The sequence below is a fragment of the Filobasidium floriforme genome, assembly GCF_021052385.1.
Source record: "Filobasidium floriforme strain CBS 6241 chromosome Unknown HD553scaffold_11, whole genome shotgun sequence".
NCBI classification, from domain to species: Eukaryota; Fungi; Basidiomycota; class Tremellomycetes; order Filobasidiales; family Filobasidiaceae; genus Filobasidium; species Filobasidium floriforme.
In genome coordinates, this window is record NW_025763632.1 from 311,822 (window position 1) to 325,938 (window position 14,117).

The 14,117-nt window shown below is 54.1% G+C and overlaps 5 protein-coding genes across 5 annotated transcripts; 1 reads left to right on the forward strand and 4 right to left on the reverse strand.

Annotated features, from left to right (window-relative positions):
- Window positions 1–301: 301 nt before the first annotated feature.
- Window positions 302–2,349, reverse strand: HD553DRAFT_31489 (uncharacterized protein). The gene is made up of 10 exons (XM_046180408.1): window positions 2,301–2,349; window positions 2,156–2,233; window positions 1,894–1,935; window positions 1,613–1,825; window positions 1,367–1,539; window positions 1,214–1,290; window positions 1,028–1,144; window positions 893–976; window positions 730–831; window positions 302–667 (listed from the first exon to the last, which is right to left on the reverse strand). Exons 2-10 carry the CDS (start codon window positions 2,177–2,179, stop codon window positions 564–566), a joined length of 936 nt encoding a protein of 311 aa, XP_046036546.1. The 5' UTR covers window positions 2,180–2,233; window positions 2,301–2,349; the 3' UTR covers window positions 302–563.
- Window positions 2,350–2,364: 15 nt separating this feature from the next.
- HD553DRAFT_284479 (ER to Golgi transport-related protein) lies at window positions 2,365–4,754 on the reverse strand. Its single transcript, XM_046178203.1, has 13 exons — window positions 4,611–4,754; window positions 4,502–4,544; window positions 4,285–4,443; window positions 4,097–4,213; window positions 3,843–4,012; window positions 3,686–3,769; window positions 3,375–3,621; window positions 3,288–3,305; window positions 3,097–3,228; window positions 2,982–3,027; window positions 2,857–2,925; window positions 2,664–2,790; window positions 2,365–2,594 (listed from the first exon to the last, which is right to left on the reverse strand). Exons 1-13 carry the CDS (start codon window positions 4,662–4,664, stop codon window positions 2,589–2,591), a joined length of 1,272 nt encoding a protein of 423 aa, XP_046036547.1. The 5' UTR covers window positions 4,665–4,754; the 3' UTR covers window positions 2,365–2,588.
- A 280-nt stretch (window positions 4,755–5,034) lies between these two features.
- Window positions 5,035–7,775, reverse strand: HD553DRAFT_342158 (uncharacterized protein; the record flags this gene model as incomplete). The annotated part of the gene is made up of 3 exons (XM_046182718.1): window positions 5,035–6,093; window positions 6,161–7,513; window positions 7,599–7,775. The coding sequence occupies 3 exons, from the start codon at window positions 7,773–7,775 to the stop codon at window positions 5,035–5,037; spliced, it is 2,589 nt and encodes an 862-aa protein (XP_046036548.1).
- An 865-nt stretch (window positions 7,776–8,640) lies between these two features.
- On the forward strand, window positions 8,641–11,623 carry HD553DRAFT_31658 (Mpp10 protein-domain-containing protein). The gene is made up of 7 exons (XM_046180639.1): window positions 8,641–8,925; window positions 9,041–9,755; window positions 9,837–10,111; window positions 10,176–10,636; window positions 10,709–10,975; window positions 11,051–11,383; window positions 11,448–11,623. The coding sequence occupies exons 1-7, from the start codon at window positions 8,712–8,714 to the stop codon at window positions 11,538–11,540; spliced, it is 2,358 nt and encodes a 785-aa protein (XP_046036549.1). The 5' UTR covers window positions 8,641–8,711; the 3' UTR covers window positions 11,541–11,623.
- Window positions 11,624–11,705: 82 nt separating this feature from the next.
- Window positions 11,706–12,977, reverse strand: HD553DRAFT_324018 (uncharacterized protein; the record flags this gene model as incomplete). The annotated part of the gene is made up of 4 exons (XM_046181450.1): window positions 11,706–12,125; window positions 12,205–12,332; window positions 12,404–12,477; window positions 12,553–12,977. 4 exons carry the CDS (start codon window positions 12,975–12,977, stop codon window positions 11,706–11,708), a joined length of 1,047 nt encoding a protein of 348 aa, XP_046036550.1.
- Between the last annotated feature and the right edge of the window lie 1,140 nt (window positions 12,978–14,117).

The following is a 14,117-nucleotide window of genomic DNA, read 5'->3' on the forward strand; positions in this document are numbered from 1 at the left end:
CTCGCCCGATTCGACCTTGTAGCTCGTCATGTCGAGCATGTCAAGCTTGAGCGAAGTGCCGCATCAACGTCAGATGATACGGCGGCGCCGCAGACATCGGGGTTCACTTGACGCTTTCTACGGACAAGACGTGTGGACCGCGCAATCATAGCTGCCGTATCTGGGAATAATGTCGATAATCTGGGAGATAGTAGGGTGAGGTGATACCGCATTCGGACAGGAGATGCGATCATCTTCGTTTCATTCGTGGGATCCATCATTCTTTTGCAGCGCAATTTGGCTCCTGCAATACGACTATGGAGCTCGAACATAACACTGACAATCCCTATGAAAGACGGGTGTGTCCTAATGTACATCATGTATTGCCATGGCGATACAGATTCTCGCATCGTCGCCATCAATCCCTTTCTCTCCTAAATCCGGAATCGTCGATCTGGTGATTTGGGTAGCGACTCGGCGTGTCTTATGAATACAGATCGTAACACGCCCGAACATTATTTAGCAGTTTGGTAGCAGATCATGCGCGTCTGATATGGTACGAAATACAAGCTATTTCAGAGTGACTAGTCTTGGCGACTTCTCTTGAGGGCTCGGCCAAACTCGTCTGTCTGAGCACCACCGCCGGAAGCGTCCGCTCCGGCTCTGGGTCCAGTGGGAGGGTTGAAACCTTTCGAGATGAGACCGCCTGTAAGCGAGATTGCTCAGCATAATCAAGCACTAGCGACTCACCACCCTGTCCACCAGCCGCACCGCCACCACCACCCATGCCGCCCTGCATCATCTGCATCATCTGTTGCATCATGGCCGGGTTCATCATCGGGTTCATCATGGCTACGAAAGTGACAAGCTTCAGTGAGGCTACATTGACCTTGCGATAGATCGACAAACTCACGCATCATGGGGTTCATCATGCCTCCTGCAGCAGGCATTGCGCCCATCCCGCCGGCCCCACTCGGACCGCCGCCCATCATACCACCTCCTCGACCTCCTCCCGGTATATAACCCCCTCGTCCGCCGCCCATGCCACCTCGATAACCGCCTCGACCTCTTCCACCGGGGCCTCCCATCCCACCGCCACCACCACCTCCATAACCGCCAGGCGCAGGAGGACCCGCACCTTCCCGACCCTTTATTCGGTTGGGTTCTGCGCAAAGGATGTGATGGATGTTAGCCGGACACGTTAGGGATGTATGTGGGCGATCTCGCTGCTCACCTTTAGGCGGAATCTTGTACGGGTTGCCCTGCGAGCTCGATCCAATATTCACCGCGATAGTTTTATCCTGGAACAAGCTGTTTCCGGAAAATTGCAACCGTGTCAGACGGACCCTTCGTGATGAGGCGCATGACTGGACGTCTGTCGACCCACTTGTGTTCGAACCACGTCTTGAACGCCTGTGCGTTCTGCGGGTTGTAACAATATACCCAAGCGAGACCCTTGGACTTTCCATTGACCTTGTGTTCGGAAAAAGTAACGTCGTCGATCTTGATTTGAAAACCGGCCTGAGCGGCGGCTTCACGGAGGTGTTCGTCGTTCGTCCACTAGACGAGTTGTGCGTGTAAATCTGGGGCGTGAGTTATAAAGCCAGAAGGCGATGATGTTCGCGAGTCTCACCCAGTTGAGTTCCGCAAGGTAGACTACATCATCCTCGCCCGGTCCTCCAGCTCCGGATCCCGACGGCCCAGACGGCGGTCGGCTATTGTATGAAGGTCCGTTGTTGACAAACTGACTGTTGGATTGGGCCTGGTTGTTGTCCGATGTCACCGATTGGATAGCACTCCCCACATTCGGCTTGACGTCGGCTTGGGTAGGACCACTGGATGCACCCTGACGAACGACGGACTGCAATCAGCCTGCTAGCGTATGGAAATGAATCTCCCGAAAGCAATGCGTACATAGTCCCCGCCGCCGTCTACGTCGCCAAAGTCGTACAAATCCTATGGAAGCACGATGAGATACGAGGTTGAGAATAGCAGCATATCGTCGATCAAAACACAAGGAGGTTCCCCAAGACAGGTCAAAGGAAAGACGTAGCGAAATAAGATTGGTTATCAGTACAACGATTGTCCAAGTATCGGGACAAGTACACCTTGCCGGTCGTCGCCGGGTCGACTAGTGACAGCCTCAGTACAAGATCGAGAAGGCCTGGATACATACACCGTAGTCGTCGTCTCCCGCCATGGTAACTGCTGTTGGATATCTGCGGTGCGAGTATTGGCTCGTCTAAGAGCGAAGCTACAAGGTGTACCGTCGAAATCAATTCCGTGCGTACGAACAGACACGAACGGCGAACTTTACATACGTGCGATAGCGAGGTGCGAGTTGCAATTTGATACTTGTGAGAGAGTGTCGAGGCAGACTCGAATAGCTTGAATTATGCAGGATATCGGTCAAGATCTGGTTACAAAGGGTCGAAAGCCGAGGGGGATCATCGTCTCGTTATCAAAGAAAAGATTGAGAGGATGAGGCGGCGTCGGGTGACGTGGCAAAAGTCGTATCAGATATGACGATGAATATGCAAACGACGCTTTGTACATCTTTGGCAAAGCTCTCCTGTTCACAACCGCTGCCTTACATATTGCACAGGCGTTCACATCTAGGATATGATAATAGTGCGACCATCAGCTCCGCTCTCGATGCACAAGGGGAACGCATAAAGGCTCACCATTTTGCCCTCCCTTGATCCGAACCCTTCGGCACCGTTAGCCCCAGACAGCCTCTTGCGGCTGGAAAAGATCATCGAGTCGACTAGCCCAGCAACTGTCAAGACTCCTCCAATGATGGCGCATGTGCTGAACATCAAATTCAACGTCAGCACGTGTACCTCAGATCAGGCATATCAGATGCATGCGACTCACGAGGTCAAGAAATGAGCAAAGCTCTGTCGGGTCTCGGTGTGCACAACCTTCATGGGTGATACGTCGTAGCTATAACGAGGCATATCAGCAATGCGAAGTATTACTTGCCATCGGATTGGTCTCACTTGATGTAAACGCCAGGAACAGCCGCCATACCATGACTCGTAAAGTCTGTAATGCGAGATCGGTGCTTATTCAGCTAGACGTCTCCTGTGAAACCCGCCGAGGAAAGAGGCTTACGACCGTGTCCTTCCCGGCCAGGTGCATTCCCCTCTTTGATATCCCTCTCGAACTGGGTCACGCTGTACTGCTGGGACTGGATAGATCGTCCATCGAGCAGGTTGAACGTGGTCGAAACGACTTTTAGGAAGTCTGGCGAGATGAAGCAGGGTCAGAATAGCCGACCGATCGCCTGCTATAGCTAGACTCACATTGGTACATGTAGTCCGCTGGAGTCATGACGGTACTCAGCATATTATGTCACACCCCGAATATGTCATGCCGAACCCTTAACTCACAGACTTCAGGGTGCACGACAGCGCCATCCAAGGGGTTGACGATACCCAACCGCTTCTTGACCGACCGGGTCAGATCCTCAGTTCCGACGTCCTGCACAGTCCCCGCATCGGCCTCGAACTGGAACTTGTTTATCACATGGCCGAAGTCGTGGTGGTTCTTGTCCTTGAGGTAGGGCACGAGGTCCTGGATATGCATGTTGTGCGACTGGAATGAACGTCCGTGGCTAAAGTGAATGTTACCGATGACCTTTCGTTCAACGATGATTTCAGTAAAGCACGCCAGGTTTGCTTTCAGCGACAGTCAGACTAACCTTGTTGACCCGGACACGACCTTGGATTTGGCACCCTTCCGTGTTCTGCTCGGCGATCTTCTCGGTCCAACCTTCCTTCACGCACTACGAGTTAGGGGCCAGCTATCAGTACGAAGCCAAACGCCTCTAATGCTACAATAGCGAATCTTGTGCTAACCTGCTCGATACCGTCCGGGTTGGTAAAGCTCCACCCTTTTCTGACATATGCCTCGCGAACCTCGTCACAGGTATTGCAGCATCCAGAAGGTCCCGGAGTTCCACCGTAACAGCTTCCACAATAGTTGGGGTCCTTGTTGGCTACCGCTCGTTGCACGTCTCCTTGCAGTTCTACGCGTATGATTGAAACGTATACCGAGAGGAATGATTAGCCACATGCGTGAACTGGTCAAAGGGAAGGCGAGCGATACTGACGACCGTCCTTGATGACCCCGACAATCTTGCCGTTCTTGTCCAGTCGGTTTTTGGTGGTGGCATGCGTGAGATCCAGCTGATGTTCTCCGGAAATATCCATAATATCCATCGAAAGCACTACAGCATTGCCAGCACGTTTCATCGCATCAGTGTTGCTCATTACGCGGTAACTATCGCCGAATACGCACAGTAGCAAGGCACCCTCGGGAAAGTAATATCGATATCGACAATCATCTTTTCTCCCCGGGTACGATCGACCATTATGGCAGGCTCGAGATGGATCCTCCGATAGTCGATAAACTCGAGCAGGGTAGACAGAGCGATGATAGAAAACGAGATGAACGTGACTACATCGAAAAGACATCAGCATGATGCTCGGCTTCGACCAGGTTAAAAGTCACTCACGCAGGGCTCCTGTACGAGTCTTGATCTTCACATCCTCCATCGTCTGTAGTCCGAAGAATCAGGATGAGTCGGCATGGATAGGGTCACGGAAAGCTACTCGACTGCGCACCTTGCCAAAGGCATCGATCCCCGAGATGTTGCCCAAGAACCCATTGCGACCCATCTTCTCGGAAACAGTATATCCCTGAGTTTTGTCTTGACCTAAAGTTCTTAGACCTAGAAGATATCGATCGGATTGAGAATACCGAGACGTATGGATCAGAGTGTCGAATCGCGAATCGATAAATTCCCCTTGTACGATGCAGATGTTGACCGAGCACCGCTGCTGGCCGTCACCCGGAAGCAAATCTACAGATATCGGTAGCTTTCCGGATCATCTGACGTTACACATTCATCGTTTACAAACAGGAGATCCAGGAGAACATCCTCGTAAAGTGTTATAGATACAGTCTAGGAAGTAGGATAGGTATCGAGCGACTTGGAGAAAGACCTGAATGCTACTGAAAACCCGAGTCTATCCGGTCCGTCACCCTTTATCGAGGCCTAGCTGTCGTCGCGCTCCTGTTAAGACCGTTGGACCCAGCACTCGTACTGTGCTTGGGCGATGGCCGCAGCATTCCCATCCCATTGTTCATGTTGCTAAATTCGGCCCTCCATCCCGCAGGGGAAGATGTCGACGACGGAGGGGATCCCGAAGGCGTCGACTGCTCGGCGACTGTCCTCGGCGGGGTCGAGGTCCCGGTCATGATGGCTGCGACGACCGCCGACCTGTTTTGCGCTCCTGAACTGAGACTCGTTGACGGTCGGTGTCGTCCCGTTGATCGACTGAATGTGGAATTCTCGTTTCCGGGCGCCTTCTCCGCTTTGGATCCCCCCAAGAATCCCGGTCGACGGAGGATTGAAGCCTTTCGCTTAGGCTTCGGAGGAACAGGGTCGGCTATATTGGCAGGCCAGACGGGGTTGGCGGGTTGGCTAACAGGAGATCTCGCGTTATTCGCCGAATCGAGCTCGTTTCTCGTGCCGAGAGGCTGAATCGAATCCTCGCCATAACCGGCGTAAATGTCCTCCAGTGTTCCCTCGGTGCCGACGCTCGCCTGACTGTTCGAATGCGTCATCGCGGGTGGCGAGTCGGGTGGTCTGTTTCGGGAAGGCGAACTCGAGGTCGACTCGCCACCGCTCGCGATAGTGCTCAATTCGCGGTTCGACAGGGACATCTTCCTCATGGCCTGTCCAAACATTCCGGGAATCCTCTCATTCGGAGTAGTATTGGTTCGACGATACGGAGCTCTTTCTGAAGGACCAGGTTCAGGCTCCAGCACCTCCATCAACGGTTCTGGTCCTGGACTCGACTCGAATTCCCCTGTGACTCTACCCGAGATTGGTGAAGATAATTGCGGCAACGGGGGCAACGCCGGGATCGACGCACTCATCGACCCTCGTACGTGCGTATTGCCTCGAAAGTACGAATCGGTCCTCTGCGCAGTCCCAAAGCTAGCGACGGTGGTGTACGATGGCGCGCGGGCGAGATCGGCACCTTCGTTGACCTTGCTTCTGACGATGTCGAATGCCTCGTCATACTCTCCTTCGGGGAACTGCGATTCAACACCATGTCATTAGCACATCGCACGTTTGTAGGTACCAATGGATCCGTAAACGCACTCTCCGTTCGATACTCTCCAGGACCCTCCGCATCTTGCTCTTTTCCACAGGGCCCCATACCAAAGCCGTCAACACCGTGTCTTCGCTCGACCTGCCCCCTTCGCCATCCGCCCTCCCTGCCTCTTCTTCCCGACTCATCGCACCCCTCACATCCATCGTCCTCAGGTCCTTTTCGTAATTCACCAGCTCCATCACGCAATCAACCGCCCGAGCGGTCGACAGTCGAGGGTGGACGTACAGGGCCGAGGTGATCGTCTGAACGGTGGGTGGGAGGTAAGGCTCGGTCCATTCCGGGATGGCCATCGGTTGAAAGCTTGTACCCTCCCGAGTGGACGAGACTTTGGATGCAGCGGGGTCGAGCGCGTGTATCCGACGTAAGACATCGAAGACGGGCAATAGTGAGGTGTTCTCTACCGATGCCGACCCGGAAGCCTTACCGTTACCATTTCCTGGCAAACACAGCTTGTCCTCGATCTCATCTACATCCCTTGAGAGCTGTTTCTTGCCCGACTTGGTCCACTTTTCCAGCCGCATATAGTCCCGTTTCTCCCTGACGATGTATTCTGACAGCATCTCGAACGCGTATCCCGATAATGCTGTTGACGACGATGACGCCGCTGCCTGTGATTGCGACTGCGCTTGTTCCTTGAGCAGAAGTATCACCTTGCCTTTTCCCGGCACCGGCAACGGCACCTTCCACCTCGCCGCTTCCTCTCCGACAGGCAACATGAACTTGTCCTTGACCATCCTGACCACCCCTCTCAGCGCCGGCCTCGTCCTCTCGGTCTCCTTGACCAAGCCATCGAGCGTCTCTCCTATCCTATACCGCCCATCACCTTGGATCCGCCTTGCCACCCAGATACGTAGACATTCTTCTCCTTCTCTCAGAGCGAGGAGGGTGGACAGTTGGCAAGAGAGTTCGGAGAGGGTGAGGTACCCTAATGACATCCGGACGCTAAGGAGGACGGCCGAGAGCGAGGGCGGTACGGGTGGAGGCAAGTGGGCGCTGACGAGCTGATCGAAGGAAGCGGCGATCTCTTGAAACCCTGCCGATCCTATGGCTCCCTTCCCCTTGTTATCCGACGACGATGACCCGGATCCTTCCCCTTCGCCCTCGCTGAGCTTCTGTTCGAGCCCCCACGCCCATTCGACGAGAACCTCCCTGACCTGTCCGACCCCGACGTCACCGACAGAGAACCGTTGAAGGGTCTGAGAGACGGCGAGCATGTTCTTGCTCGTTGAACGGGAACGAACGGATGTGCTCGAAGTAGATGGTGGGGTGAGGTCGGTGTGATGAGGGAGAAAGGTCCTGGTGCGGGCGGTGTCGAACGTTTCGTCCAGTGTTTGCGGGACCTGCCAAGCATTGACCAATTCAGACCAAATCCCAGCCGCAATGTCAGCCAACGCAAGTTCATCCCTGACCGCACTCTCGACTCACCTTTTGCATGATTTCAATCAACCCCAACGTGACCTCGTAGATACTCCATCCTTTCCTCCTCCTGGCCATGATGTACTCTACCAACGCGTCGATGGCCGATTCTTGCGTGGTAGATGGGTTCTGGAGGTAAGATAACAAGAAGGCGGTCTCCTTGGTCGCCGAGGCTGGAGGTTTCATGGTTGCAGATGTATTAGATCAATGACGATGATGTGGATCTTAAATATCGACTGATCCTAAACAAGGCGATTCAGACGGGTTGACTATCGAAAAGATAGTGTGGCCTTGGTCTTGTTTCCTCTTCCTTATGTACGTAGACGTCGAGCCGAGGAACCGTCAAGAGAGGTTGTGAACCGGTAGCAGATTGTCGTCAAGCGTCAAGTCGAGATCGGTATCGTAAGACTTGTGAGATTCGATTCCGACTAAGCCGACCCGCGACCCCGTTCTCGTCCCGTTTCGCCCGTTTGCGCCTTGTTACGGGACCGTGTGCGTGTCTGCTCGTGACCTGTCCTGGGTCTATGCTGTTGATGTAACAGCCACCAATGTATAACCGGTATGACGAGGTCGGGCAGGTGTGTGTGTGTGTGTGTGTGTGAGTGAGATTGTCTGAAAAGAATCCGGGCAGCTAGCTAGTTTGATAATTACTCCGACGGAGAGGAGGGGCGCGCCAAGGTCGAGAGAGACCCACGAGCGGCGAGGCGATTCGGGGACGAGAGGCAGACGACGGGGTAGACCTGGGAATGTGCTGCAGGCTCCCTCGAAAGGATCGAGGCCGTTGACAGACTGATGATCCCAAGTGATTCGATGGTGACACCCGTGTTATCAACTACTGTTTCGCCATCTTTAGAAACCTCGGCCCATGATCGTCCACGTTCTCGGATGTAAATCGATTGTGAGGGCGGACATCCCCCGATCACTATACTTCCGGTGCCTGCGCACAGAATACGTTTGTATGTCCGTTCCACTCTCCAGAATTATCGAAACCGGGGGGGGGGACACTCGACCACTTCACTCGATCACTCGACTAGTTGGTCGATCCAAACATATTTCCATCCTCTCTTTCTTCTCACGTCGGTTGGCTGGATCACGACATCTACATCAGGTCATACACTCACCATGTCACCGCCATCACCATCCGCCTCGTCGTCATCGTCGTCGAGCGCAGCAGGACCACCCACTCCCTCACCCGAACCTCCCTCGGCCTTGATCACCTCGCTCGCTCAATTCGCTCGACAGCTCTCGGAAAAGGAACACTTGCTGGCGACCACGACAGGGGACGATGAGCTCGCCAAGCAGGCTTTGGAGGTGACCAAGAGCATATTCGATACCGGTGAGTATCGGCGTGGTACTGCTGTCGTCTTTCGCTTGTGATCTCTGGCGAATGCGACCATCTGCTTGTTTCGGGAATCGCCGCTAACCCAATCTCGATCTTGGTCTTGATGCAGGACTATCCCTAGAAGCTCCCTCACAGTCACATATTCAGACCCTCATAACCCAGCTTCTCGACCCCGCCTCCCTCCCTTCGACATCGCCCTCGACCAGACCAACCACCCGTCAATCTTCTTCCCGGCGCCGCTCAGGCCCCTCGGCTGCCCAACTCTACCCACTAACACCCTTGGGGGAACTGTATACCCAAGGACTAGATGAGGAGGGAGTTTGGAGGCAGATGGAGATGAAGGGAGACAAGATCGGTGGGGTTCTCAAGGTCCTGGAGATCATACCCGCCGGTCGCCCCGGGGCTGAGGAGGACGAGGATGAAAAGGCTGTCGTCGAGAAGGATGATGAGGAAGAGGCGGAGGAAGGAGACGAAGAGGAGCTGACAGAGGAGGAGATGGCGCAATGGCAAGCGCTCTTGGCGGAGAAACCCGAGATGTTCAGCGAATGGGATAGCGACGACGAGGAGGGTCAGGAGGGTGAAGAAGAAGACGAGGATGACGATGAGGAAACGGATGACGATGATGATGAAGACGACGAGGATGAGGATGATGACATGGAGGACGACGAGATGGACGTCGACCTGGATGAAGATGACGAGGAAGACGAGTTGGAGGAGGACGAAGATGAGGACGAGTTGATGGACGGTCTGGAAGATGACGAAGAGGATGACGAGGAAGACGAGGACGACGAGACCGACCTCGGTCCATCCCGATCGAAACCCAAGTGAGTATTACCTCTCCCTTAGCCTGCGTGTGATCGCTTTTCGTGCATCTGGCTTATGACCTTCTATATCACACTGCATAGCCACCCCACGCTAGACGACCAGTTCTTCTCCATCGACGCTTTCAACAGGTTTACCGAGGAAGCCGAGGCGACCTCGACTTCGTCTGGTTCGTTGGGAGGCAAGAAGAACAAGGGCAAAAAGGCACAGGGAGGCAAGAGGAAGGGGTTGTTGGGGGAAGAGGATGACGAGGAGGACGACGATGATGACGAAGAGGAGGACGATCTGGGGCTGGACAGTGAGGTTGGGGATCTGTTCGGAGGCGATATCTTGGCAGAGGCGGGCGACGATGGTGACAGTGAGTAGAGCATCAGTTGAAGCGGATACCAGATCCTCACTGATCGGTCGATCGCTCCCGACAGACATGATGTACTCGGACTTTTTCCCACCTCCCCGAGAATGGACGAGGGAGAAGCCAGTCAAGGGCAAGGGCAAGGCGACTGGTGACAAGCCCAAGAAAAAATCGAAGCCCGCTGTCGAAGCCGAAGTCGAGCTCGAGGCGGATGGGCGGGATACCATGTCCCGGGTCCGAACCGATCTCTTTGCCGACGATGACGAAGAGGACGAGGACGTCCCTACGGCCCGACTGTCGACTCATGAGAAACGTCTTCGTGCGCTGCAAGAACAAATCTCGACTCTCGAACAGGAAAACGTCGGAAAGAAGGACTGGACACTGTTGGGAGAGGCCAAGTCGAAAGACCGACCGCAAAACAGTTTGTTGGAGGAAGATCTGGAGTTTGAGCAGATGGGCAAGGTGGTTCCGATTGTCACCGAGGACAAGGTGGTGAATATGGAAGAGATGATTAAGCGAAGGATCTTGGATGTGAGTTTCGATTTGCGGCGTAGGCACCGCCTTGCTCAGCTTGAGGGCTGACCTACCGGGGCATCATTTCAGGACAACTTTGATGACGTCGTCCGACGGAGAGAGCTCGATGATAAGGCGTTCATCCCATCCCGATATTTCGAGCTGGACAACGCGGAATCGTCGAAATCGCTCGCCCAGATTTACGAGGACGACTACAAGAACGCCGCGGGTGGGAACAAGGTCGAGGATGCTAGGGATGCCAAGTTGAACAAGGATCACGAGGAGATTGATCTGCTGTGGGGAGAGATTTGTTACAAGTTGGACGCGCTGAGCAACTTGAACTTTACCCCCAAGCAGGTGAGTGTTGCGAAGGGCGGAGGAGAAGCGTGTCAATGTTCCAGGCTGATCAGATCAACCTCTCCTGCGCTCTAGCCCAAGGCCGCCATCACGACACTATCAAACGTCGCCACGACCTCGATGGAGAACGCGCTGCCCACCACACAATCCACATCGACCATGTTGGCTCCGGAAGAGATGTTCGCGCCGGCCTCCAAGAACGACCTGGTCGCTCGGTCCGAGCTCGACCCATCGCAAAAGAAGCGAATGCGACAAAAGGACAGGAAGACGAGGATGAGGCAGAGACAGGCGTTAGACAGCGCTGTCGACAAGTTTGCCGGCAAGTCCGGTGGAGGAGGCAAGGCTCGGGGAGGCGTCAAGAGTCAGAAGGACCGCGCGCTCAAGGAGCTCGTCAAGACTGGCAAGGGAGTGAGTGCAAAATTCCGGGCGGTCCGACCCGCGCTTCGTTTGCTGACAAATTTTTCACGCTTAGGTCACCGTCGTCGGGAAGGATTCGGTCAAGAAGCCTCGAGGCAACGGTCAGCCCAGAGAATCTGTCTCTCAGAGCTCGACGCTCAAGCTGTAGCGGTGGATTCGACATCGTATATGACATATCGCGTTTCTTCGGGGTGTATGTATTCTTTCGATCGATTGTACGAACAATTTACGACCAGACCGGTATCTCTCGTACTATACATGGTATCCGATACAATCGCAGACATCGAGCACCCAGACTGATAGGCCGTGTCGATCACCTCTTGCCACCAGCTCGCCTCAAGGCCTCCGTGTTCTTGAGGATGGCCAGGTCGAGGTCACCCGTCTTGCCATTGATCCCGGTCAACCGCTGATTGTGCGTATCAATCTCTTCCCCAGCAGCCATGGCGAGCCGCTTCAAGTTCCTCGTCACCTCAAGCGTCTCGTTCAGGTTCTCATCAATTTCGTCCTCGAGCTCGTCGTCAGAGGCGGTAGCTTCGAACTGGTACCTGCTCCTCGCCTGCTTCCTCGCGGCCATGGCACCCGCCTGGGGGGTATTGTCCCGCATGGTTCCGTTGGCGGCCGTGTTGAGTCGGCGGTGCGTATCTTGGACGTCGGCACGGGCTTTTTCTCGGTCGTCTCGTTCGCGAAGATGACGTTCCATGAGCTTCTCTTGTTGAGCGTTCAGTTTGGCTTCCTGCAGAACGCGGAAAGAATGGCATCGTGGTCAGCTCGTTCCGTCTACTCGGTTTAGTTTATTCGCGATCGAGACTCACCTTGTTCCAGGTGACGGCGGGTCGGAACAGACTCCTGTTCAACACCTTGAGCTCCTTGGCCTTGTCTTCCGCACGCTGGTTGTTGGCCTTGGCGATATCAAGGTGTCGCTCAGTGTTGGCGATACGCTCTATATGAATCATTGTACAGAGCGTTAGCACGCTAGGTCATGAGAGTCGCGGGCTCACAAGTCGGACTGACCTGACTGATCCCCCAAACGACCAAGAGTACCCCTAGCCGTGTCTTCTGCTTCTCGAGCGATTCGAAGGGCATTTCTGATACCGCACGGTCTCATGTCAGCTAGAGCCCTTTGATAAGCTAACGGTCGAACAAGCTTCAGGTAGACTCACCTAGTCGACGACAAACTCTCCTGTTTGATTCCCCTCATCTCCTGCTTGATACCTTCAATCTCCTCCTCCTCGTCGAAATCGTCTTCCATCTCCCTGCCCTCATAACCGTACTTGCGATCCTTCGGAACCTGCTCCTTTGGCTGAAACCCGCCAAACAGCTCTCCGCGCTGCTGGTTGGCCTTGTTGTCGCCGTACGGATCGCCGTCACCAGCAGTTGTGCGATAAGAAGGAGCCCGATCAAGGGCGGGTGCGTAAGGGTCGGCAGCGTTCCTCTTCATGTCAAGGCTCGAGTTGTTATTGCCTCGGCTGAAGAGCTGTGTTCGGGCTGCACCCGTGTCGGCAGGAGCCATGGGCTCGGCTCCCGCCGGTGGGGCGACGGGCGGAATGACTGATGCATTAGGATTCTTGCGTTTGAAGAATGACATCCTTAGTAGTGGGTCTGATGCATCTGTCTGCTTGTTCTGTCGAGGTATCGAAATGGTCTGGATGCAGGATGTCGCTGATGACGCCGATGATGATGGTTACCGCTGATGAGTGGGGCGGTGAGGTGGAAACAACCGAGACCGATGACTATGGGGCGCCATTTGCACCATTGATCAACGCCTTTGATTGACGCGCGTCGTCTCTGTTGGTCCGATTTGGTCTCTCTTGGTCCAATTTGGTCTCTCTTGGTCTCGCGGAGTCTTTGCTGGCCGTCTTTGGTCTTTTGTTCGCGTCTTTACCTCCATTTTTGTCGTATTTACCCCTATCTCAACGATTTTCGTCCATACACGACCAATAAATTTACAGAACGACCGCCGTGCTCTCGTAGACATACAAGAAAGGACTCTAGATGTTCAAAATCATACTATGCATGACTCCAACAGTCTAGTAATGGTCTCTAGTGGTTAGGGGGGAGGTGTACATGTCTTAACGCGACTCATTGATCGATTCTAAGTACAAACAACTCATCGTGAGTGATCCTGCAACGTATTACATAGACGATGAACCACCTTCCTGTTGTTACAGCCTTAGTCGAGCAGACATTACACCCTGCTAGACTATATTTGAGTCAAGACCCGGCCACACGCAATGTGTTCTTGCTTCCCAACCTCATCACTGCTCTGGACGACCTTGCTCACCTCCTCGAACACACTGTGAGGACCAGGATTCCCCATTCGGCATACATCACCCACATCCAGTCTACTACATCCCTTCATGAACGTCTCTGCGCCTATGAAAGATCCCTGGCGTCCAACGTCATCGTTCGTCAGACTGTTACTCGTATTAGCAACCCAAACGGAGGTCGTCCGGTGATCGAATTAGCTCCAGGTCTGCTCGACTTTTACACCAATCTTGGCTATGCAGACCGTGAGATAGCTCTTCATCTAGGGATATCAAGGGGTACGGTCACTAGGAGGCGGAGAGCGTTTGGGCAAGGCAAACGAGCAGTTAAACATATGGTCGCTCCGTATCAATTGCATTGTGTGAGTCTTCTCTTGGTCTCATTTGGTCTCGTTTGGTCTTTTTTGGTCTTTTCTCGTCCAATTTGGTCTTATCTGGACTGTTCATCACCTCTCAAGTCT

Excerpts from the sequence above, each read along its gene's own strand:
- HD553DRAFT_284479 (XM_046178203.1), bottom strand. The coding sequence starts at position 4,664 with ATGGGTCGCAATGGGTTCTTGGGCAACATCTCGGGGATCGATGCCTTT. Across the intron at positions 4,214-4,284 it reads CCCGAGGGTGCCTTGCTACT|TGCTTTCGATGGATATTATG; the intron begins GTGCGTATTCGG and ends GCAATGCTGTAG. Across the intron at positions 3,622-3,685 it reads GTCGTGTCCGGGTCAACAAG|GTCATCGGTAACATTCACTT; the intron begins GTTAGTCTGACT and ends GTTGAACGAAAG.
- HD553DRAFT_31489 (XM_046180408.1), bottom strand. The coding sequence starts at position 2,179 with ATGGCGGGAGACGACGACTACGGT. Across the intron at positions 1,291-1,366 it reads AAGACGTGGTTCGAACACAA|CTTGTTCCAGGATAAAACTA; the intron begins GTGGGTCGACAG and ends TTCCGGAAACAG. Across the intron at positions 668-729 it reads TGCGGCTGGTGGACAGGGTG|GTTTCAACCCTCCCACTGGA; the intron begins GTGAGTCGCTAG and ends TCATCTCGAAAG.
- HD553DRAFT_31658 (XM_046180639.1), top strand. The coding sequence starts at position 8,712 with ATGTCACCGCCATCACCATCCGCCTCGTCGTCATCGTCGTCGAGCGCA. Across the intron at positions 10,637-10,708 it reads TTAAGCGAAGGATCTTGGAT|GACAACTTTGATGACGTCGT; the intron begins GTGAGTTTCGAT and ends GCATCATTTCAG. Across the intron at positions 11,384-11,447 it reads TCGTCAAGACTGGCAAGGGA|GTCACCGTCGTCGGGAAGGA; the intron begins GTGAGTGCAAAA and ends TTTCACGCTTAG.